At 37.5% G+C, this 24746-nt stretch overlaps 3 protein-coding genes across 4 annotated transcripts; 1 reads left to right on the forward strand and 2 right to left on the reverse strand.

The window, feature by feature from the left end:
- Positions 1–1138: 1138 nt before the first annotated feature.
- On the reverse strand, positions 1139–1547 carry LOC111791495 (arabinogalactan protein 23). The gene has a single exon (XM_023672866.2). It carries the CDS (start codon positions 1454–1456, stop codon positions 1265–1267), a length of 192 nt encoding a protein of 63 aa, XP_023528634.2. The 5' UTR covers positions 1457–1547; the 3' UTR covers positions 1139–1264.
- A 1280-nt stretch (positions 1548–2827) lies between these two features.
- Positions 2828–13157, reverse strand: LOC111791185 (uncharacterized). Its single transcript, XM_023672432.2, has 7 exons — positions 12565–13157; positions 9261–9360; positions 7888–7953; positions 7211–7325; positions 4975–5057; positions 4026–4087; positions 2828–3169 (listed from the first exon to the last, which is right to left on the reverse strand). Exons 1-7 carry the CDS (start codon positions 12762–12764, stop codon positions 3061–3063), a joined length of 735 nt encoding a protein of 244 aa, XP_023528200.2. The 5' UTR covers positions 12765–13157; the 3' UTR covers positions 2828–3060.
- Positions 13158–18626: 5469 nt separating this feature from the next.
- On the forward strand, positions 18627–24638 carry LOC111790197 (protein NLP8). Of its 2 annotated transcripts, none has more exons than XM_023671040.2 (5): positions 18627–19727; positions 20435–20479; positions 20711–21439; positions 22590–22716; positions 23026–24638. In XM_023671040.2, exons 1-5 carry the CDS (start codon positions 18783–18785, stop codon positions 24087–24089), a joined length of 2910 nt encoding a protein of 969 aa, XP_023526808.2. In that variant the 5' UTR covers positions 18627–18782; the 3' UTR covers positions 24090–24638. The 2 variants fall into 2 exon arrangements, with proteins under 2 accessions (XP_023526808.2, XP_023526809.2); XM_023671041.2 differs by having other exon boundaries at positions 22593–22716.
- The last annotated feature ends 108 nt before the right edge of the window (positions 24639–24746 follow it).

Genomic DNA, 24746 nt, shown 5'->3' on the forward strand with positions numbered 1-24746 from the left:
AAATTAAATTAAATACTCGAGAAACGAACACGTAAATAATTAGATTGATTACATTTTTACCCCGGATTCAAAATTTGGGTTCGGTACTTGATGATTCCGACATTCAAAACGAACACGAGTTATTTGTTTATTTAAAATTTAAAAAGAAAAAAAATATGAAAGTATGTAACTTCATCATATGGGTCACTTTCGTTTGCGAATAAATGTCACTGTACCTAAAGATGACAATTTTAAAACAGTCATGTGACACCCGAGTAAAGTAAAGGTATATTAATGAACTAATACCACATACACTACCTATACCAACAAGGCCCTTCTTTTTCTTTGCTTCAATTATAGAAACTTCATAGTTAAGTTTCATAGTTAAGCATGTTTTATTTAAAACAATTCTATTTTTCTTTGCTTCAATTATAGAAACTTCATAGTTAAGTTTCATAGTTAAGCATGTTTTATTTAAAACAATTCTATGTTGATGATCTCCTAGGAATTTTTCCAGGATGCATGTGAGTGAGGACAAAACATGTTGAAATGATTCGTGTGGATAGTATTTCCTCTTAAAAAGCAAGAAATAAGTAACATGACCATGTCGAAATGTCAAGAAATCCATTTGAAGTGGGTTCTTCGGGTTTGGTGTGGAAATATGGGTTTGCTTGAACATTCTTCGATGTGTGTGAAAAGGTTGAAATATTTTAGGGTTTAGGGTCGGAGATTGCTTAATAATGTTACCAAGAGAGTGGACCAAAAAATAAAAAATAATAATAATAAAATAAAAATAAAAAGGAAAAATTCAAAAGAAAAAAAAAAATAATAAATGTCATAAATATCTCCATCGTCCTATTCAAATATTCACGACCAAGAAACATTGGATTCTCTTTCGGGTAGGTCCGGAGAATGAAGGCTAGAATGCCAACAGGCGTCTATTATTGAATTCACCAAACCCGATAGTACCCCATTTTTGGAACATCCAGTTGCTAAATCTATTCATTTTCGGTTACCTGATGCTATGAAGGATCCTACCTAATTTTCGACTCATTTGTATCAAATATTTATGCATTAACAATGACAATAATAATAAGAATAATACCAATTATAAAATAAGTAATGAATTTTTACTCAAAATTATTTATTAAGCAATTAATAAGATAATAATGAATCGAAATTCTTTATTAATTTTGAAATTTGAGTAGCATCACATCGTCCACGGAAATCCAAAACAAAATAAAAAATCAAATCGAATTATAGAATCTCCTTCTCTGGCGGGGCTTCAGTTCAATACGTAGGCGACGAAGGAAACAAGCGAGGCACCGATAAGCGATTCAAGGGCGGGAAGAGCGGCGGAGGCGGCGCTGCTCGGCCCAGGAGCGGCAGCGGGAGAGAGAGACTCATCGGAGGCCACAACTGCAGTGACTGCAGCGGCGGCGAAGAGGGCAGCGCAGGCGATGTTCTTCATTTCCATGGCGGATGAGGATGAATTAGGGTTTCTCCGGCGGGAAAATCACTTCTGATTGAGAGGAGAGTGATGAAACCGAAGAAGCCTTAGATTGTTGTTTGCTGATTGCCTGAGGAAGAATGAAGCAGATCGGTGGTATTTATATGTGATTCAACATCCTAATTTCGGATTTTTCTTTTTTTTTTTTTCTTTTTTTGTGGTTAAAAATTAATTCTTCATTCTCATGCTAATAATAGATATACCCTATTAATTCTCATCCAAACAATAAAAAAAAAAAAAAATATATATATATATATATATATATATATATATATATATATATATATATATATATATATATATATTATATAAATAATAAGATTCAAATTTCAGATCATTGATCATATATATCTTAACCATTTAAATTATATTTTATTAGCATCTCGTTTGATTGAAACTTTACGATGATATTTTATGAGCTTTCTTGCAGGCGATTGTCTCGTTTTCGAGTTACGCACGATTTCACTCTAACATTCATGAATAAAGATGTTCATTTACTCTGTGGAGACCCGTTTTGAACAGGATGAAAATCTCTGTTTAAACGGAGACGGGAGAAAGACGTTAAGTGAGATTCTTACTTGTTAGATAAACGAGGCTAAAGCCAGAAATTGTATTCCCTATCCTCGTCTCTAATTTTACACATATAAAAATATATATTTCTATTTCTATTATAAATAAGTTATAATTTTGAGAAATTGAAAGTCAAAACAATAACTTTGGAGTTTATTATAAATATATTATTATTACAACAGATACTAGGATTATAATATTTAAATTAAAATTATATTTAAAAATTTGTATAAAAGCCTGTTATAATATTTAATTAAAAAGATATATCTTCAAATTTGGAAGAATTAATTTTAAAAAAATAATAATAATAAATAAATTAATTCTGTAAAACTAAATGAAAAAATTCACAAGAACGGGGAATGAAAGAGGAAGTGGAGACTGAAATGGAGAAAGCTTCTTGATCCCTGCCCGCCCTGCCTTTCTCTTCCTGATGAAACTGAGTCTCGTGGCTTCGCCCCTGTCGAATGTCGAACCACCAATCTTGGTACCCACTGAATGATCCAAAATCAACCCATTATAGGGATCAATACCGACTTCCAATAGCCCGTCTTTGACTGCCGATTGCCAATTCTTGAGCTCCGGCCTAACCTAAAGACGATAGCCCTCTCAACCCACTCATAGGACTGGTTCACCACTCGAAGGTCCCAATTCACCCCTGACCTTCTGTATAGACATCTTTATTCATGAATAAACACAATGCTTTCATATCGTGATAAAGTATAAGTAAAGTTCGACACGAAGCGGGCAGCGAAAGGAGGGAACACGAAATACAAATAATCAACCATTGTTTATTACTTTCCATTTCTCAGACCATTAGAAAGAAAAAACATTCCTAATTATTACACAGCATCTAAGTTACAATCTACGCTAATGTATGAATCCATATATGCTAAAGCAACAACAACAAAAAATTTGATGATATGCAGAAAATTCTGAATCAGGAAGTGATTTGAAAGGGAGAATCTGTAGCTGCTGAACCAGTTTTTGTTGAACATCTTTCATCATTGCATGGAATGAGCGGTCGGTGGAAGGATCGTGTTCGCTAACTCGTCGTTCACCTTCACCGGAAGAGGCGGCATCTGCTTCATTACTTCCGGCATTTCGTTTAAGCTGCAACCATGAAGATTGAAGGTAAGTTCAAGAGCAATTTTTTCTGGAATACGACGTGTGAGATACCACATTGGTTGGAGGGAAATGAAGGATTCTTTGTAAGGGTGTGGATAGCATATAAGTTTATAAGTTTTAAAAACTTAGAGTAAATGCCGAAAGGGAAAGCTCAAAGAGGATAATATTTGTTAGCGGTGGGCTTGAGCCGTTTGAATGGTATCAGAACTAGATACCGGGTGATGTGCCAGCGAGGAGGCTGAGCTCCGAAGGGGGGTGGACACGAAGAGGTGTGCCAACAAAGACGCTGGTTCTGAAGGGTGGTAGATTGGGGGGTCCCACATTGATTGGAAAAGGGAACGAGTGCCAGCGTGGACGCTGGACCCCGAAGGGGATGGATTGTGAGATCCCACGTCGGTTGGAGAGGGAAACGGAGTATCCTTTATAAGGGTGTGGAAACCTCTCCCTAGTAGACGCGTTTTAAAAACCGTGAGGGGAAGCCCAAAAGAGAAAACTAAAAGAGGAAAATATCTGCTAGCGGTGGACTTGGACCATTCAAATTGTATCAAAGCCAGACACCTAACAATGTGCCAACAAGGAGGCTGAGCCCTGAAGGGGGTGGACATGAGGCGGTGTGCCAGCAAGGACGCTGGCCCCGAAGGGGGGTGGATTGAGGAGTCCCACATCGATTGGAGAAGGGAACGAGTGTCAGCGAGGACACTGGGCCCTGAAGAGGGGTGGATTGTGAGATCCCACATTGGTTGGGGAGGAAAACGAAACATTCTTTATAAGGGTATGAAAACATATCCTTAGCAAACGCATTTTAAAAAACCTTAAAGGGAAGTCCAAAAGAGAAACTTACTCGCTCATTATTTTGAGGATGTTATCCCGCGTTTGGCAGAAGAGACCGATATTATCTTGTATCTACATAAAACAAAACATTATTAGTTCAAACATTATACTACGTTGTCTAATCCTATATAAAAAAAAAAAACATTATGGCGTCTGGCAACAATTCATACAAAAATCAGAACATCAACATTCCCATTATCAAATGATCAAACATTTCCAGCTATAGCCACATTCCATGTTTCAGTTTTAGAAAGAACATGCTGGAATGGACAGCTATATATGTTCATATTACAAATATATGCATAGAAGCAGTCAAATGATAGGCTTGGTAAAGGCCATTAAGTGATTTTTAAAAATAAAAAGGCAAGAACTTCTACAGAAGAAGAGAATCAGTGCTCACAGATTCAAACAAATTTCCACAGCCCACCAAATTTCACCCCAGGGGAATACAGGGGACGGACTTGTAGAAGTTTCATGTAACGACCTTAAATTTCTACTTACCTAGAGTCGTTACAAATGGTATCAGAGTCATACACCGGACGATGTCGTTGAGCTCCGAAGGGGGTAGACACGAGACGGTGTGCCAACAAAGATGCTGGGCCCTAAAGAGGGGTGGATTGGGGAGTCCCACACCAATTGGAGAAGAGAACGAGTGCCAACAAGGACGCTGGACCCGAAGGGGGTGGATTATGAGATCCCACATCGGTTTGGGAGGAAAACGAAGCATTTTTTAAAAAAACTTTGAAGAGAAGCCCAAAAAGGAAAAACCCAAAGAAGACAATATCTGCTAGCGGTATCACAACTATTAGACGACGCGAAAAAAATGAAAAAAGAAGTCTCCATTGCTATCCAGTTCAGAAGTTAATATATCAGAGATAGCTGATAGAAAAAATTGCTGATAATCATCTGGAAATGGTTATAAAATGCTAAAACAACATCCAGACAGCCAAGTTGTTTACCTGAAAAGATGCAAGGTTAGAAGAAATTTGATTCATGGCATGCGCATTCTGTTCAAGAAGATCTCCAGTTGTACCACCAATAGCTGAAACCATCACAATAACCAAATGCAAATGTTATGCACAATATACATCTAAGTGGCCAAGGAACGAAAAAACATGTTCCTCTTTCGAACACGCCTTCAAACAAAAAATATACATATATAACATAAAAAAGTTTTTTCATAGTAGGGCTTTTGCATTCTTGAGAGGGTGGTACGTTAAGGCTATATCCAATAGATTCTTTAATGTGAGATGTCATCTGAATATATTGAGAATCGTTGTCCAAAAATTTTGAACGTATGTGCATTACATGAATGCTTGGCTTTGTGATTCGTATGTGCATTGCATCACCTTTTTAGGCTAATGTCCTTTCCATGTTGTTTTTGGTAACGTGGGATTTATTGCTTCTACGTTTTCCTCCATGTTCATCATCAAGGATTTTGTAGAAAAGACCCCGTCAGTGCTGAGGAGGCAAGTCAGTGAGTCTGATTTGTTTGACAATACCACAGGGGCAAGGTCCAAGCTTAATTCGGCCTATTCTATTGCTTCATTATCCTTTAAATTCCTACCGAACTTGAGGTCCTAGAATTTGTTGACAACATTCCACGTTTCTTTGATCGTGGCATTTTTGTTATGAGAGAGACTGTACAAAAGTGGATACCTCAGGGCTAGCATGGTGTTTTCAAACCATGGGTCGGTCCGGAATTATGTGCTTCCTCCATCACCCACCCTATGGCAGGTTCGATTGGTAATGAGGGTTTGATGTTTCTTTATGTACTTCCAAGGTCCTTTTGTAGAAGATGGAGGGGTTGATTTTTGTTTGATGTAGGAGTATATTTAGCCTTCGTAAGATTTCTCCACAAGCCTTTTCTTCGTGATGATATCTCCATATCCCTTTGGCAAGGAGAGCTTTGTTCTTCTTCTTTATCGAGAGAAGACCAAGGCCTCCCTTTTCTATTGGGAGGTTTATAATATTCCATTGGTCAAGGTGCGGACCATCTTTCCACAAGTAGTTTCTGAATAATCTTTCAGGCATTTCAAATAAAGATATGTAGTAAGTGGGGAGGTTGGATAATGTGGTTTGTATTAGGGTGAGTCATCTGCCTTTTGAAGTATAACATGATGATCATGTCGACAACGGTGTTAAGGCAGCTATTAAGCAAAATCCAAGAAAGAACGTTGATTCTTTTTGGACTTTTTTACTTTCACAAGGAAAAGAACAAATCGTTTGACAATGGAGACAAAATAGCCCGTTTGCTAGAGAGAGATTTGACAGAAAATACACCCCAAGCCTCCGAACATTCCATCTCCTTGAATCTTCAAAATTTCCCACTAGAGCCGGGGTAACACGGCCAGTCGTCGGTTGAAATCATCCGTCTCCTTATCTTTTAAAAGCCTTCTAAAAATAATTTTCCGAGCAAGACAGAGAGGATCCCGAAAACTTAAAATTGAATCATTGGGAAATGAAGAAATACCGAATAATCAAGGGAAACTAGCATCACCACGCCAAGGATCATGCCAATACAGAATACTCGAATCATTCCCCATCTACACCTTTGAAATACTTCTCCGGGGGCTCCGAAGCCTACAGATAGATCTTCCGATCCTAGTAATCTCATTGATATATCTTGTTTTGTTCTTTTTACCATAGATAAACTGAAATTTTGTGGATGAGATACATGTCCTAATCCTACTAATCCTACTTCTCCAATAGGAACCGGAGTCACAGTTCAAGCCCACCACTAGCAGATATTGTCCTCTATGGGTTTTCCCTTTCGGGCTTTCCCTCAAGGTTTTTAAAACACGTTTGCTAGGGAGAGGTTTCCACACCCTTATAAAGGGTGTTTCGTTCTCCTCCACAACCGAGGTGGGATCTCACAGAAAACAATCACGCTTCATGATATCACTTATATCTTCAAAAACCCACAGACATGGGTAAAAAATTTAGAGAAAAAAAAGTGGGAGTTGGTTAAGCTATACAGGATAACGAGCATGGCAGTTGAATAATTATTCTAGGATTTACTAACTACAAGTCTATTCTTTTCTTTTAAGAAAATTACCTAATGTATATTAATAACAGATCATCAAATTAGCTCCCCCGTCTTTCGTGTTATCTCTTTCGTGTTAAGATAACGAAAAGCAGGAGCTGCAACAGTCCAATACACGTAGTAGTGAAGGAAGAGTAAAGAAACAAAACCTTTAAATGAAACACCATCATCATTGTCCATAGGAATCATAGGCATTCCATAAGGAGGCACATTAGGCCTTGCTGCAACCTGTGCTGACTTCATTGAAGGCTCCGATACTCTTTCCTACAACAAAGAAAATATCATTCCCCATCTCTATGAACATGCTGGAAGAAATGGCTAACTTAAGTTGGTGGCAGTCGTTGGATTATATCACGTAAAAATTAAGTATCCTGGCCCTTCGAGGCACAGATATAGCAATGTTTCGTTCACTAAAAACCCAACACCGAAACACGAACACAACGAGGATGCTTTAATGGAAAAATAAGATGTTATGTATGAGCATGGCCAGAAACAAATTGATATATGAAAAGAAAGATAAAGTTCAAGGAAACAAGCTCCCATAGGATGTAAAAATAAGAAACGACCAAACCAGAAAGACGAGGGATTCCCCGAAAATACAAGAAACGAAATGAAGCAATGAAGAACAATTGTAAGGGTAGGAGTAGAATCATTGACCTTCAAGATGGTAATTGGTGTCTTGACAACATCTATTAGGTACTTAACAAGTTTAACTAATGCATATGCTGCATGTAACAAATGAACATAAACCAATAAAAAGAAAACTAAAAAGTGAACCAAAGAGACAGAGAGAGCACAAATAATGCACCAATAATTTACAAGATACCTTTTTATCTTTATTTTTTCTTGATAAATTGTGTTCTTCCTTCCTTCTCTTGCTATTTACCTTTTTCTGACCAAAATAAGTAAAACAGAAACAGTGAGAGCATAAATAAAAATTGAACCTGAAAATGATGATATAGAAGTTTAAAGATGTCCATAGATGATGAGAGAGAGCCTTAATGTAACGGTACAAGCCCACCGCTAGCAGATATTGTCCTCTTTGGGCTTTCCCTCAAGGTTTTTAAAACGCGTCTACTAGGGAGAGGTTTCCACACCCTTGTAAAGGGTGTTTCATTCTGCTCCCCGACCAATGTGGGATCTCACAATCCACCCTCCTTCAGCGCCCAGCGTCTCCCTGGCACTCGTACCTTTCTCCAATCGATGTGGGACCCCCATCGGGGCCCAACGTCCTTACTGGCACATTGCCTCGTGTCTACCCCCCTTCGGGGAATAGCCTCCTCGCTGGCACATCGCCCGGTGTCTGGCTCTAATACCATTTGTAACGGCCCAAGCCCATCGATAGCAGATATTGTCCTCTTTGAACTTTCTCTCAAAGTTTTTAAAACGTGTCTGCTAGGGAGAGGTTTCCACACCCTTATAAAGAGTGTTTCGTTCTCCTCCCCAACCAATGTGGGATCTCACAATCCACCCCCCCTTCAAGGCCCAGCATCCTCGCTAGCACACGTACCTTTCTCCAATCAATGTGGGACCCCCACCAAATCCACCCCCTTCGGGGGCCAACATCCTTACTGGCACACTACCTCGTGTTACCCCCTTTCATGGAACATCCTCCTCACTGGTACATCGCCCCGTGTCTGGCTCTGATACCATTTGTAACGACCCAAGCCCACCGCTAGCAGATATTGTCCTCTATGGACTTTCCCTCAAAGTTTTTAAAACGCGTCTGTTAGGGAGAGGTTTCCACACCCTTATAAAGGGTGTTTCGTTCTCCTCCCCAACCAATGTGGGATCTCACATTAGATGTCATATTCAAATAGACCGACCACAAGGAACCACATAAAAAAAAAGTTGATTAAAAAAAATCTAGCTTCGATTGGTAAACAACTTGCAAGTATCAGGTACAAATTTACTATTTTCTTTTGGGTTAAAAAAAAGAGAGAAACATGATTATAAAATCGTTACTTCCTTTTTCAATCCATAATTGTCATATAAGAATACATATATGTATTTAAACCTACTTTGTTTAGCAAAACCTATTGGAAACAAGAACTTCATGGAGCTTCAAGCAAAGACACATCCAAGGACAATATCGTACCAATTATCGTGCTAATGGTATGCATGATTGCAAGTCAAGTAACAGAAATCTTGTAAATAATTTATATGTTGATAAAGGCAGAACTGAGAAAAAGAACCGACATTCATCCATCTGCAACGCAAAGCAACATCTCGTACGGTCTTATTCGGTAGCTGCATTGCAATCTTTGCATACCTAATAACACTAGACTCTGCAGCATATCTGTGTCATATAAACCAAACCAAGATAATTTACTAAAACAAGTGGAACACCTAGAATACTATTTTAAAAAAATTAGTTAGGTGAAAGGGAATAGGAAAATAATAATAATAAAACTATGCACGGAAGTTCAAGTACGACGTTATGTCCCCTTAAAGAAACGTTAGAACACGAAGAAGAAAGGAAGATGGTAAAACAAAAGAAAAGAAGAAGCCTCCAAGATAGAGTTTTAGCCAAGATGCGGCTTCATCTTCGAAGTCTGGTGTCTAAAACGTTTTCCTGCAGTTACAAGTTCATTTGCTTAGAACGTCTAACCATTCTGACAGTCTAGACAATAACTTGAGAACGGCTTTTAACAATCGAAAAACGTCTGAGGGGTATGATAAAAAAAACATCCTCTAAGTCATACAACAATTCATAAGAAGGGCTTTTAACATTACAAGTTCAAATAGAGCCTTAGACGTAAAATTTCGTATACGTGCATTAGAGCTCATTCGGCCAGTTTTCTCTACAAGTTTTTTTTTTTTCTTAAATATTTGTGTGTTTGATTGAGCCAGGTTACATGCACCATGATTATTGTCGCTGGACAACCATCTAACTCTACTGCATTTGTAAGATACTAAACTCGGTTGGTCGTCACAATAGCTTGAACTCATTCCCTCTAAACCCTTTATTATATTCATGGCCTATCTAAACCACGAGGTCAACCTATGATGGCTTACACGACACGAATAATTGACATAACTTATTTCCTACACATTTAAGCCACCATTTACTTGTCAACCCTAGCTCCAAATATAGACATTGTTCTCAAGTGGTACGTAACTTCCAGCAAGATGCTTACGTAAGGCAACTTCTGATCACCGAAGACGAGCCTTCATCATGGTATATAGTGTAATATAGGAAACTCTGTCTTTTCAAGTATCATTAAAAGTTTGATTCTTGTTAAAAAAAAAACAGAGGTGGTTAAAATGAAATGTTGATACTTAGCATATCATTATAACAACAAAAATGAGGAAGACATAGAAACACGAGAAGGAGATGAGGCATCTCCTTTCGAACTAGAAAAGAGGATTCTATAAAAGGATGTCGATCCATGTTGATAACACTAACAGGAAACAAGAAGTTTTAGGGAGTTTAGCCCCAAAGGAGGCACTGTACGGTTCGGATTTCAAAAAATCTCTACTACTCTCTTTTAAAGTTTTATTGTTCCTTCCTATCCAAAGTATAGCTCCTTAGATTTTCGTTTAAACCACCAACCCGAAAAAGTCTCCACGGGCACTAACGTTCGCTCTTCATGCATACTGTGAGCCAAATCAAAACACTTGTATAACATGTACCAGCTTGTTCCTGTCCTATAAGTTTCTTCTCAAGTCAACATTCTGATCTAAGCACATAGAATCCTACATCAGTGTCACTGATCTTTCTTTAGAGCAATCTACTGCACAAAGACTTGGGTAAATGACACGAAAAAGGAGTGTTTAGCACCCATGAATCTTCCCGAACTTTGAACTTGCTTCCTTTTGCAATAACGAACGCATAGAACATCTTCCATATGCTTGCATTTGGCAGTGAATGAGTAAGTTTGTTTCCTTTTGGATGAGAGAATTAGTAAGGCCTTTGAAATGTTGACATGGTTATCGTTTAACTTTCAAACCAATCACATTGTGACACGTTTAAGAAAATAGAGTAAAAGGTATCGTTTCTGCACTCATCTAACCTTTCGTTGTTCGACTTTTAGCTTTCAAAAACACTTCACAATCGTATGTCAAATAAAGCTCTTTATGTTAAGCATCTAAGCCTTGTCCTACATATATGGATTCCTCATTCCAATTATTTAGAACTTAGTTTTAAATCCTACACCTTTGGCCCTCGCATTAAGAACAAAGACCTTCCCTCAACAAGAACTTGAACATCTTTGTAACGGCCCAAATCCACCGCTAGCAAAGATTGCCTTCTTTGGGTCTTCCCTTTCGGGGTTTCCCTCAAGGTTTTTAAAACGAGCCTGCTAGGGAGAGGTTTGCACTCCCTTATAAAGGGCGTTTCGTTCTCCTCCCCAACCGATGTGCGATCTCACAATCCACCCCTCTTCAGGGCCCAGCGTCCTCACTAACACTCGTTCCTTTCTCCAATCAATGTGGGACCCCACCAAATCCACCCCCCTTCGGGGCCCAGCGTCCTTACTGGCACACCGCCTCGTGTCTACCCCCTTCGGAGAACAGCCTCCTCGTTGGCACATCGCCCGGTGTCTGGCTCTAATACCATTTGTAACGGCTCAAGCACACCGCTGGCAAATATTGTCCTCTTTGGGTTTTCCCTTTCGGGCTTTCCCTCAAGGTTTTTAAAACGCGCCTACTAGGGAGAGGTTTCCACACCCTTATAAAGGGTGTTTCGTTCTCCTCCCCAACCGATGTGGGATCTCACAATCCACCCCTCTTCAGGGCCCAGCATCCTCGCCAGCACTCGTTCCTTTCTCCAATCGATGTGGGACCCCCACCAAATCCACCCCCCTTTGGGGCCAGCGTCCTTACTGGCACACTGCCTCGTGTCTACCCCCTTAAAAGAACAGCCTCCTCATTGGCATATCGCCCGGTGTCTGGCTCTGATACCATTTGTAACGGCTCAAGCACACCGCTAGCAGATATTGTCCTCTTTGGGCTTTCGCTCAAGGTTTTTAAAACGCGCCTGCTAGGGAGAGGTTTCCACACCCTTATAAAGGGCGTTTCGTTCTCCTCCCCAACCGATGTGGAATCTCACAATCTTTGTGTAGTTGAAAATGTTGATAAAAGCAACAGACGGACCTACTATCAGATGCCATGTGGTGAGATCCAGATAACAGGGAGATGCTATTAGTTCAGAGTTCATACTTCAAACGAGCAAATTCCACAGAAATTCACAAATGCTTAACTACCAATAATCCCATTCGAAACAAACTACATTAACATATATATTCCCAAAACTCAATAAAAATGAGTTCAGTCCATAGACGTAGCCAGTATGCCAAGGGAAGAACGAGTACAAATTGTTCCTCAAGTCCGAACCCCAAATGAATAAGAGCCTCATTAAACACAACTCCGAGGAACCAATCTCATAATCTAACCATTTAACAACGAAAAAAAGCTGGAAAACTAATGAAAAAGAGCTTGAACTTAAAGGAAAAGATCAGTAAAAGCAAGAAGCACAAAACAAGGGGGGAAAAGTACTCACTTCTTAAGCCCTTCTTCCAGTGTGACCTGCTCATCAGATGTCCAATCCGTCGAGATACCTGGGTTGTGCTTCATAGCAATAGCCGAGCTCGAATTATCCGCCACCGGCACATGAGTCGAATTACCATTGCTGGGGTTCCCTCCATCAAAGGAAGACGATGGTTGGCTCGCTTCGTGATGGTTCCCAGATGGGTTAGCCATCAAAACACCCAACAATTTCGAAACCTTTTCCAATCCCAAATCCCAAATCCAAATCCAAGCAAAACCCACCTCCTAAAACCACATAATTGAACGTTGGCTCCCGCCAATTCAGATTCCTTCAACCAAAATCAATGAACCCAGAAGAAAGAAGCCCAAAAAAACAAACAAACAGTAACCAAAATTGAAGATAGATGAAGCAATCAATGAAGAAACAAAAAACAAAAAGGAGGGAAACAAATGTGAAAGATTTGTAGGGAATAAGACTGAAGGGAGCTCAAGTAAAGTAAACAAAACTACAGGATGTTGCAGAGAAGAGAGCAATTCGAGAGAGGGTTTGGAGGTTTGACGTCGGAAGGTGTCAACATATTCGTAAGCTAACGTTACATCTTTTTAACTTCCTTTTTCTTCTTTATTTCTTCTTTCTTCCTTTTTTCTGTCTTTTTCTTCTTTTCTTTTTTTTTTTTTTTTTTTTTTTTTTTAATTTCAACTTCTAAAATTAATTTACAACCATTTTTAAATATTTTAAAAAGAAGAAATCCCCTTTTTTTTTTCTTTTTTTTCTTTATTTTCTTTATTTCTTACTTTTATTATTTGTCATTTTATGTTCGTTTTTAATAGTTATTTGAGATATTTACAATTTTTGCATTATGGAATTTTGTCTTCCTTGCTAAAAAACGGATTCTCTCTCCCTTGTGAAATGTCTATTCTACCCCCCAATTTTGCCTCTCTTTTTCTTTACCTTTTCTTTTTTAATTATGCTACAATAATAAAAATAAATAAAAATTGAAAATATTAATAATTTATTTTAAAAATACTCTCAAACTTTTTAAAAAATACCTTTTAATTTTTAAAAATCACCTTATTATTATAAATCAGTTTAAAATATATTCCAAAACTTTTAAAAATAAAATTAATACCCTTAAATTTTTATGAAATAAATAAATAAGTCAAAAAAAATAAGTTTAAGGGTATTATTGAAATTAAAAAAAATCAAAAATCAAAATTTTAATTTAGTTGCCATTTTTTATTTTTTTATTTAAAACTCAATGGATTTTTAATTTTTTTAATAATGATTTTTGTCGTCAATTTTTATTAAAGTAGACTAAATCTTTTTTTATTAATTTCATTGTTTTTTAAACCAATTTGCAGAATTTACTTTTTAAAAGTTTTTTATTATATATTTTTTTAATTAAAAGAACATATCAATTATTGATGTACAATGCATGTATGGTCTATGGATAGAATAATGGGTCACATGACACTAGTATTATATATATATATATATTTGTATATCAAATTATTTTAAAATTTTTATCCAAAATTGATCTATAATGATAGTTTTTAATTTATGTAAATAAATCACGAATCTAAATAATAATTACTCGTTAATTTAATTTCAATAATTGATTTGTTGTAATTTTATTATTAGTTATAATTATAATAGATTTATTTTTAATTTGTTTTTATATGAGTATGATAATAATTTAATTTATCAATTTGCTGGCATTAAATATTTAAAAGAATGTTTTGTAATTAATTAATTGAACGACCTTTTGGCTTTCTCAATATTAATAAAAAAAAGGCAGCTTCTCTCAGCCTGCTGTTTTTCGTCGAGCCGCCGACCGAGCTTTTCTCCTTTTTCGCTGACTAAGTGACTGTCCATGGTTAGGTTAAGAAGTTGTGTTGTTTTTGGGAAATGAATTTGATCGAGACGAATGGACCGTAAATGAGAGTTAACACGAGACGTAATAGAAAGTTGGAGACACGTGGACGATATGGTTAAAATAGATGCAAGCAAACAAACTCAATCTCGACATGCGGGGTAAGCTGTAAGATTCCATGTTTGTTGGAGATAGTAATAAAGCATTGTTTATAAAAGTGTGAAAATTTCTCCCGAAAATACGCGTTTTTAAAAGTTTGAGAGAAGTTCGAAAAGAAAAGTTAACAATATCCACTAGCATGAGCTAAAGTTGTTACAGATGCTTTAGTCGAGACCGAATAGCTTCGAAGCTATTTAGAAGAGAGGAGCCCATTCACTTCTAAGGCCCAATCTCAATGTATACAAAAAAAAAATATATATATTATTATTATTATTATTTTTTAATGGAAAAAAGTAACAAAAAAAAAAATGGAGTTTTTATATAATTCGAGAACCGATTAACCTAAAATATTCAATCCAAACTATAAAGGTTAGATTGATTTAGATTTTTTTTAGTTGGGTTGACATTTTTTTGGTCGGGTCTGTTGGATGATGGAAGTCCCACATCGGCTAATTTAGGGAATGATCATGGGTTTATAAGTGAGGAATACTAACTTCATTGGTTTTAGGACTTTTGGGGAAACCTCCCCAAAGCAAAGCCATGAGAGCTTATGCTCAGAGTGGACAATATCATACCATTGTGTAGAGTCATGTTCGTCTAACAGAGTCAACACAACTAATTCGAAAATAGAGTTACGACCCAATCTTCTCTACCATATTCTTCAGATTCTTATGAAGATTAAGAATATTTGATGTTAGTGATACACTGTGATTTATGAATGTTTGATATTTTAGTTATTAATATAATATGTATTGTGGATAAGTATATTTTTTTAAAATCGAATTGAACCATGATAGAGGTTGTGACACTTAGAGGAGTACATGAATGAACCGATACCACATCCAAATGAGAGCGACCTTGAGGATTGGATGACTAAAAAATGCTTAAAAGAAATTAAAGTTATTATTTATACCAGCAGTACACCTCAATCCTAGAAAACCTCATAGTTGAGTAACTGGAAGCCATTTTATGTTAGGTGACATCCCGTGCATTTTTCTAGAATGCATGTGAGTAAGACATACCGTCTTAAAATGACTCGTGTTAGTCTATGGAAATAGTCTTTACTCTTGAAAAACGAGGAGTAGATAACATGCCCATGTTGCACGGGATACAAGCAAATGTCAAGACCAACGTGTCGAATTCGAATTCGAATTCAAATAATTTATTAACAAAAAAACTAAAATAATTGCGAGAATATTTTTCAAGCCAAACCATGGAATCTTGACGGGGGAATCAAATCTGATATAGGAATCAAGATGGACGGCTGTGATTGTCCCAGTTCCTATTCCAACGATAATGAAACCCATGTTCGAAAACTATACAATAGAAAGCCCAATATCGGTATCGTATTTATTTTTTATTATATAGTTTGATATCTTCATATTTTTTTTTTATTATATAGTTTGATTCCATAGTCCACACGGTTTGCAAGCTTTCCCCACTCCCATAATTCTTGACTGATTATTTTCTAATCTAAATTATACACTAAGATCATATTCTTAGTCAATTTATATTGTATTTTATTTTTAATGGTTTGATTACCGCATTTTAAAATTAAAATGGATCCACACCTAATTCGATTTTTTGAGAGTGGGTTGGGATGATTAATTAATTTTAATTATTTGAGTAACCGAATTGTGTTTGACCGTCAAAAAATATCTTTCATATAATATGATTTTTTGTATTTAATATCATAAAATATTAGATTCCTCTTTTTAAAATATTTGCAAGAATATTGTCACGTCTTTATCATTCATATTATGACATGGTAATGTAATATGATAAAAAAAAAATTATATATTTTTTTAAATTAAAATATTAACGCTATTTTTAGAATTTTATGGGTATTTAAAAAAATTGAAGGATATTAATTAATTTTTTCAAAATTTAATGGTATTATTGAAAGTAGTACAAGAGAGGTTAACTGTAGTGGAAGCCCATCGAAAATATGTGATCGATCTGAAGAACCATTGCCAATCAGCCAAAGAAACTCCTTCAAATTGGTGAGTATCCTGACGGATTGAGAAACCCGGGCAACCACTCCACTATGTGTTAATCGATATCGCTTCCAGGGCTCCGACACCCAACGTGATATGAGAAGTGTTAATTCTCTTCTTCCTCTTAATAAAACATACTAAACGAATTGAATCAGATTCGTTTGCTCTCGTGCCCGTGTCCAGTTTTTAACACTCTCCAACAAAAAATATTCCACTGAAAAATTCCTTATCTTTTAGAAGGGAAAAAAGAAAAAAAAAACTTTGATTGCTTGAATGAACACGCTTGTACGGTTAATACCTAGGTTTAAAATTTTCAAAACTCACGAGACAAATTCGAATAACTTTTATTCCGCTGAAGATCTAAACCCAACTTATGACACAAACACGACGTTTATACCTTTTTTCGCTAAAATAAATTTATATTAATATTCATTAAATGCATCGACAATTATTCAAATCACGATAGTTACGGTTAATTTAGCGACTAAACTATTATAAATTTGAAAAAAAAAAACTAAAATTATAGGTTAGGAACCAATTTCAAATTGAGGAGTAGAAAGGGAAAAAATTGAAGAGAAATAATTTTGGATTTTTTAATTATAAAAAATAAAATAATAATAATAATAATATTAAGTTTTTGGATGACGTCAGATATGGGAATGGGAGTTTCCCGTTTGGGAATTGGAATGAGATCCCTTTCTCACTGAATCTTAATCGAAATCTACTTCCACGTGTCACCACGCTGCTCTCCACATTTCCTCTTCGCTAAATTACTCTTTTACCCCTCTTTTATTTTTTCAATAAACGTTTAGAAAATGACCTAAAAGGTAAATTAATAAATTAATACATTTCAACAACTTTATTTTGTCTAAAAAAATTTAAATTTTTAAAATTTTCAATAATACTAAAAAAATATCTTTAAACTTTGGTTAAAAAAAAAAAAGTGTGAACTTTCAAAATTAATGTTAAAAAAGGATAATTTAGAAGATGGTGAAAGACGATTTTGTCCATAACGATAAATAATGGACTGAAACTATCTATTCACAGTTCATAGATTATAGATTATCTGTATCTAATCCTCCCACTGCAGACATCTTATGTATAGGACTCTTTACTCACGAATGAAGATCAGGGAAAACATAGCATGTCACATGAGCGGAAGGAAGTTTCGAACCCTACTGCACGACGACGCCTTGTGAGGCGGGAAAGCGTGAATGCACTATAAAATTATGATTAAGAAATGGGTCGGTAGAATTAATATAAATAAATATGTACGTTAAAAAATATATTAAAAAAAAAAGAAAAGGAAGTCGAGGACATAGTTGTAATTTCAAGGTGCATTGGACATTCCACAATTTGGATGGATCAAGAAAAGGAGGTGAAAAGAAAGCTGAAAGCAAAAGCTTCCAATATTTACTTTCCCAATTTTTTCTCTCTGATTCTGAGTCTCTCTGCAAATCCTTTGCTTCTATTGCTCAAAAAGGTTCTTTTCTTCACTGTTTCCACCTGAAAGAAGAAAAGCTTGAGAATTTCTCCAAAAGAAGCTTCAATGGCGACAAACCTTTCTATTTCAGGTAACCCAATTCCAACACATTCGCTCTGATCCAAACATTCCACGCCGCAATGTCTCTTTTAGGGTTTTTTTTGGGTTTTCCCTTTTATGGAGGAGAAGTCCTCTCTCTTTCTCAATCCTCATCCATATCTCTAATTCCTGGAATTCTGTGAACTTCTGCTGAGATTGCTAGGGTTTCAGTGATTTCTCAGACGGTAACTGACTCTGCGCTATTTCTTCTTCGATTACTCTTAACTCAGACCTTTGGCTGCTTTCGTCAGTGATTTGCGGTAGCATCCGTCATTTGTTGGGTACTCCGATGTTGAATTTAGCTCCCCTTTTCCTGGGATTTTGTTGACTTAAGATAAGGGTGGTGTTTTGCGGTGGAACCCTGGTCCTTCGATTTAGCTCGATTTTGTTGGTATTTGGGGAATCTTTGGAGAAGTATAGTTTTGTAGTTATGTGCGTGGGGTTAATTTATCAGAACTTGGGGGGGGGGGGGGGGGGGGTATAAATGGATGTTTTTCTCAACTTTGTAATGGCGGAGAAGGATAGTAAGCTTAGGAGTATTTGTTTTGGGCGCTGTCGGTGGATGGAATTATAGCATCGATTGCTATTTGATATCTGAGATTTTTGTTGATTATTCAATATGGAAAACCCCTTTCCATCCAAGGAGGAAGGGATGGGGTATTGGGGGCCTTCCAGAACTCAGGCCAATGCTCTGACTTTTACTGACGCTGGAATGAGGATTCCTAGTCCTGAAGATGTGCTCCACAGCTTCTCAGAGCTGATGAGTTTTGATTCTTATGCAGGATGGGGCAACAACTGTGCAGTAATGGATCCGGTTTTTACCTCTTGTGGAATTTCGTCGATTCCGCCAACGAGTACTTGCCCTTCTATGGAGGGCTCGACTTTCCCAGAAGTGGGGAGCCATGAAATACTTCCTCTGAATGAACTTGGTGGAGCTTCCATTTCCATGGCGAATTCTTTTACCTGTGGAGATGAGGTTACGTTTCAGCAGCCAGATACTGAATTTGGGGTATCTGATGTTTCGGACAAGACAAATGAATCGGGTTCGAATTCAAATAACGTCCAAGACATGGATAGTTGTCTGATTTCTAGGCCGATTGGTTGGTCACTTGATGAGAGAATGCTGAGGGCATTGTCCTTGTTTAAAGAGTCTTCACCTGGAGGTATTTTGGCTCAAGTCTGGGTGCCTATGAAGCATGGAAACCAATTCTACCTGAGCACCACCGATCAGCCATATTTGCTCGATCAAATGCTCACTGGGTACCGTGAAGTGTCGAGATGGTATACATTCTCTGCAGAAGGGAAACTGGGTTCTCTCCTTGGGCTTCCTGGTCGTGTTTTCAATTCCAAAATTCCAGAGTGGACATCAAATGTTAGATATTACAGTGAAAATGAGTATCTGAGAATGGAACATGCAATCAGTCATGAGGTTTATGGATCAATTGCCTTACCAATATTCAGTAATGAACTTGAAAGGTCTTGCTGTGCCGTACTTGAAGTTGTTACTACAAAGGAGAAGCCCAATTTTGATGCAGAGATTGACATTGTTTCCCGAGCGCTGGAGGTTAGTTCTTCACATTCACTCAAATACTATAACTTACCTGATATGCGATAGTCACAAATAATCTTTTCTGATTACTTGAAGCTAACTTCTTGGGGATCAATTCTTATTTAAAAAACCTTCTTGGTGGTGAAGAGTATGAATTACAAGGCACCATCCTTTCTATTAAATTGAAGGGAATTGACAGATTTTTTGGTTTCTGATTATTCGATTTGGGTTTTGACCTCCATCCAGCATGAAACTTAGAACTGTTTTTTGCTATTTTTTTTTGTTTATATTTTTTAAAAAATTATAAATTTATAAACTTCATTAATAAATATCATGTGAACCTTGAGGTAGTGTTTCAAGTTTTTATCACGTGGTTTCCTTTCGTTTCTTCTTGTTCTTTTTTATGACGAAGTTTTCTACCGCTAGGTAATATTTTCCTTTGGCATCTTAAACTTTATACGGATGCATATCATGCCAATATGCATAAGCATTTCGGTAAGGATAGGTACGAGAGCTCGTTGATAAGTACATGACATGGTTCTCCAAAGGTTGTACATGATTATAAGCAGTAACTAATTCATTCAGTTCGAACAACTCATCTTCTATGGAATTTTCTGTTCTCTAGTGATACTTTTCTAGCAGTCCACTTTTCTGAGTTTTTGAATAATTATATCATAGGGATTTATTGTTGCTGATATTTTTTTGGACCATGATTTTTGCAGATTGTTAGCTTGAGAACTATTGCACCGCCTCGACTATATCCTCAGGTAATATTGGCTGCAATATATGTTAGTTTTTTCTGCAGTTTCCTTTTAGTAGTATGCAGATACTCTCAAGTGAAAAGGTTCCCTTATTGTTGGAAAAAGGTGATAACATTGTGGTGGTCATAGAAAAAAAAAAGAAAGATTTCTACTTATATTGTTTTATTTCTTTTCAAATATAGTTTTAACATCTGCACCTTTACATCTTTAGTTATATCAATGGGATATTTGTTACAGTGTTTGAAGCAGAACCAGAGATCTGTATTAGCAGAGATAACAGATGTGCTACGCGCTGTATGTCATGCACATAGGCTACCTCTGGCACTCACCTGGATTCCTTGCTGTTATACCTTGCAAGCTGTTGATGAGGCTGCTAGAGTTCGTGTGAAGGAGAACGACGTCAGCCCAAAGGGGAAATCTGTATTATGCATTGAGGAAACAGCGTGTTATGTGAATGACAAAGCAACTCAAGGATTTGTGCATGCGTGTATGGAACATCATCTTGAAGAAGGACAAGGGATAGTTGGGAAAGCTCTTCAATCTAATCATCCCTTCTTTTATCCTGACGTGAAGGCATATAATATTAATGAGTATCCGCTGGTCCATCATGCACGCAAGTTTGGTTTGAATGCTGCCGTTGCAATCAGGCTGAGAAGCACATACACTGGTGCTGATGATTATATACTCGAATTCTTTCTACCTGTCAATATGAAAGGAGGCTCAGAACAGCAACTTTTATTGAACAATCTCTCTGGTACCATGCAAAGAATGTGCCGGAGCTTGAGAACAGTTTCAAAGGACGAATTATTGGGGGCCAAGGATCCTGATGCTGGATTCCAGAGTGGAATGGCTGGTAAGTCTGCAACTACGTCCAGGAGAAACTCACAGTCTACGGTTACAGACAGTGAAACAAGGGTATCTAACTCGATAAATGATGGAACTAAAGCCGAATGCCCTAAGAACCAGGTTATTTTATTTCTGTGATCCTGTTTGTTGTTCTATCGTTCTATTTATTTCATTTCCTTTTATGTTTTATTTTTTTCATGTTCTATTGTTTCCTTTGTTGTTGCCATTTTGCCTTTTGTTTGTTAATCATCTCATTTTAACATTTCAATCTTTCATTTTTTATGGTACTGATTGCCCTCTAAATAAGGCATAAGGTCATTGTTTGTTTAATTGCACAAAAAATATCTGAAATCGCCCTTTACTTAACAATGAAACAATTTGCAACAGCTAGGGTCTCCCTAGTTCTGTTAAGGCCATTTTAGGGGACTGGATCCAGTTTCGATGATTGATTGTGATTAATGTAGATATATGGTTGGTGTTAAATAGAAAATGTAGATATTTGGGGGGCGTTCAACAGAAAACGTTGCATCAGACAGTCTGATTGTACGTATAATTTGGACCTATCAAGAAACGTCTGTTTAATTATTACACTGATCCTATACAAAAGGATGAAGGTGTTTATCTGTCACAGTAAAATTATCTGCTGTGTACATCCTTGAATGTCTAGACCATCCCTAGCTGTTTGATATTCTCTGTGGTTAGGTGCCTTGGGGGGGGGGGGGGGAAGAGGTGCGGGGTTTTCGGTTGAGGAGGGGAACGAAGCATTCTTTATAAGGGTGTGGAAAACTCTCTCTAGCAGACGTGTTTTAAAGACCTTCAGGGGAAGCCCGAAAGGGAAAGCTCAAAGAGAACAGTATCTGCTAGATGTGGGCTTGGGCCGTTACAAAACTTTGATCACTCATTTTCCTGGTCACCTATCCATGGCCAGTTTGTTCTTTGATTGTTTTTAGTATAACTGTTCCTGTACTTAATTTAGAGTATAGGAACCGATAAGCTGAAGAGGCACACAAGACTGATTTTGAGATGGATAGCATTGTCTAGATAGGAATGTAGTATAAGGCTGCTGCATCCCCCTTTACTTTGAAGTGGCAGATGGGCATTGAATTTCAAATTTGTTGGGTCTCCCACATTGCGTGGTGCATTTTCCATTTCGACTATTGAACAGTATAATTTAGTTTACGGGGGAAATTTTCCGCGCCTTTTTCCTTGGTGCACATTTACAAACGGGTAACGGATTTATCTTTAACAGTTTCTTATGCATCTTATCCAGCAGACGACTAATGGTACACGGAGGCAGGCGGACAAAAAACGTAGCACAGCTGAAAAAAACGTGAGCTTTAGTGTTCTTCAGCAATATTTTTCTGGGAGTCTCAAGGATGCAGCGAAGAGCATTGGTGGTGAGCCTGCAGATTCTTTCTTTCAGTTTTTGTTTCATTAATAACTCAAAGTATAGAAAAAAAGACGAAAAACCAATGACCAATAAACGCTGGACGACCGAACAGAATTAAAAAAAATGATCCCAGCTATTGTGATCGAGGACGATGGGTACTTGCTAACAACATTAGAATTTTGCAGTATGAACTAGAGATGAAAATCTACTAACCTTTAACATCCTCTCATGACTTGCATAGATCAAAATATTTATAAGAAATATTTCAAGTATGTTCGTTCTAAAGTAGATTACACATTTTCAATGGCTTTTACAGTTTGCCCAACAACCCTGAAAAGAATATGCAGACAACATGGGATTCTGAGGTGGCCGTCCCGTAAAATAAACAAGGTAAACCGTTCGTTAGGGAAAATACAGACGGTTCTCGATTCTGTGAAGGGGGTGGAGTGTAGACTGAAGTTTGATCCAACTACAGGGGGTCTTATGGCAGCCGGTTCTCTTATTCCAGAGCTCAATGGGCAGAACAGTCCTCTCTTCTCTGATAACAATCCATCTATAATAAACCTCGAGCCGTTACCTCGGGATGTAAATTCAGTTCCTCCTATCCCTTTCGATAGTCAGAACCCCCCCGTGAAGTTGGAAATGGACGACCAAAGAAACTCTTCGAGGAGTCTTCTTATTCCTGAGAAGGAACCCAGTGTTTGCCAGCTTGATTGTAGTGAAGGTTCAAAGTCCACTGGGTTAGATGCTGCATCATGCCAGCTTTCTGGCCTGGATGTGATGGATTGGGATGTCCCAGGGAATGCCGCAGGTTATATTACTGCTAAAAAAGGCAACGGATTGGATTTTGTTGAGAATAATTTGAGGTCATGCTCTTTTGGGGCTGCCAACGGGGTGGGAACCATGTGGGGAGGCAGCGATGGAATGAATGAACATTACCAGCCAACTACTTCAAGCATGACGGACTCATCAAATGGCTCTGGCTTATTGATCCACGGGAGTTCGTCCAGCGGTCAGAGCGTCGAGGAGAGGAAGCATTTGCAAGAAAAAACTAGCTGTGTTGACAGTGATTCAAAGATCGTTGTAAAAGCTTCATACAAAGAAGACACGGTTCGATTCAAGTTTGATCCATCTTTAGGATATCTCCAGCTCTACGAAGAAGTTGGCAAGAGATTCAAGCTAAACCAGGGGACATTCCAGCTCAAATACCTCGACGACGAAAAAGAATGGGTAATGCTAGTTAGCAATTCAGACATGCAGGAATGTCTTGAGGTGATGGACGAGATCGGCACCAGAAACGTGAAGTTTCTCGTACGCGATATCACATGTGCCGTGGGCAGTTCTGGCAGCAGTAGCTGCTACCTATCTGGAGGTTCATGAAAAGCATTTGATACCTCCACAGTTCGATAAAGACTCGACCATTATTTCTACAGTATTTCCATCAACAAGTTGCTGAGAAAGGAAGGTCAATCATGCCACCGCACTCGAGACCATCACGGTTCTCAATCGGGAGCCGATACATAGAAAGTATCTTCATATACATCCTTTCTCTTCCACACTTTTTGATCTCTTCTCTGTTTTCAGGCCTCTCAAGGTTCTGAAAGTTGAAAGCACTCCAACGTTCGGGTCGGGTCAAGGTGAGCTCACGGACTCATACCGAATTAGAATCACGGTCGTTCACTCGTAAGTCGAACAGCTTTGTAGATGAAAAATTAGGAAGCATCCTGTTTCAAAATGCCTGTATCTTGTAATCATGTTTGCATTACATTAGTGAAGAGGTGATAGAAATTAGTTTATATCCAATGTGATTATTTTTTGGTGTAATGTAAGTTCTAAATAAAGTTTGGAATTGGTAGCTGTGGTATCTGGACAAGGAAAATAATGTAAAATTGTTCATCTTGGTGAGCACATTTGACTGATTCTTACCAATCATTCTTCATTAATTGGTACCCTAATTGTCATGTTCAATTACTAATGAATGAGGGGGACATAAAAGAGACAATCTTCCTAGCTGTTGCCTCCTGGTTTCTTGGAGTT

The sequence above is a fragment of the Cucurbita pepo genome, chromosome 3 (genome assembly GCF_057944985.1).
Source record: "Cucurbita pepo subsp. pepo isolate OVF chromosome 3, ASM5794498v1, whole genome shotgun sequence".
Lineage (NCBI taxonomy): Eukaryota > Viridiplantae > Streptophyta > Magnoliopsida > Cucurbitales > Cucurbitaceae > Cucurbita > Cucurbita pepo.

Excerpts from the sequence above, each read along its gene's own strand:
- LOC111790197 (XM_023671040.2), top strand. The coding sequence starts at position 18,783 with ATGGAAAACCCCTTTCCATCCAAGGAGGAAGGGATGGGGTATTGGGGG. Across the intron at positions 19,728-20,434 it reads TTGTTTCCCGAGCGCTGGAG|ATTGTTAGCTTGAGAACTAT; the intron begins GTTAGTTCTTCA and ends TGATTTTTGCAG. Across the intron at positions 20,480-20,710 it reads CGCCTCGACTATATCCTCAG|TGTTTGAAGCAGAACCAGAG; the intron begins GTAATATTGGCT and ends TATTTGTTACAG.
- LOC111791495 (XM_023672866.2), bottom strand. The coding sequence starts at position 1,456 with ATGGAAATGAAGAACATCGCCTGCGCTGCCCTCTTCGCCGCCGCTGCA.
- LOC111791185 (XM_023672432.2), bottom strand. The coding sequence starts at position 12,764 with ATGGCTAACCCATCTGGGAACCATCACGAAGCGAGCCAACCATCGTCT. Across the intron at positions 7,326-7,887 it reads GAAAAAATAAAGATAAAAAG|GAAAGAGTATCGGAGCCTTC; the intron begins GTATCTTGTAAA and ends TCTTTGTTGTAG. Across the intron at positions 4,088-4,974 it reads CTAACCTTGCATCTTTTCAG|ATACAAGATAATATCGGTCT; the intron begins GTAAACAACTTG and ends TGTTTTATGTAG.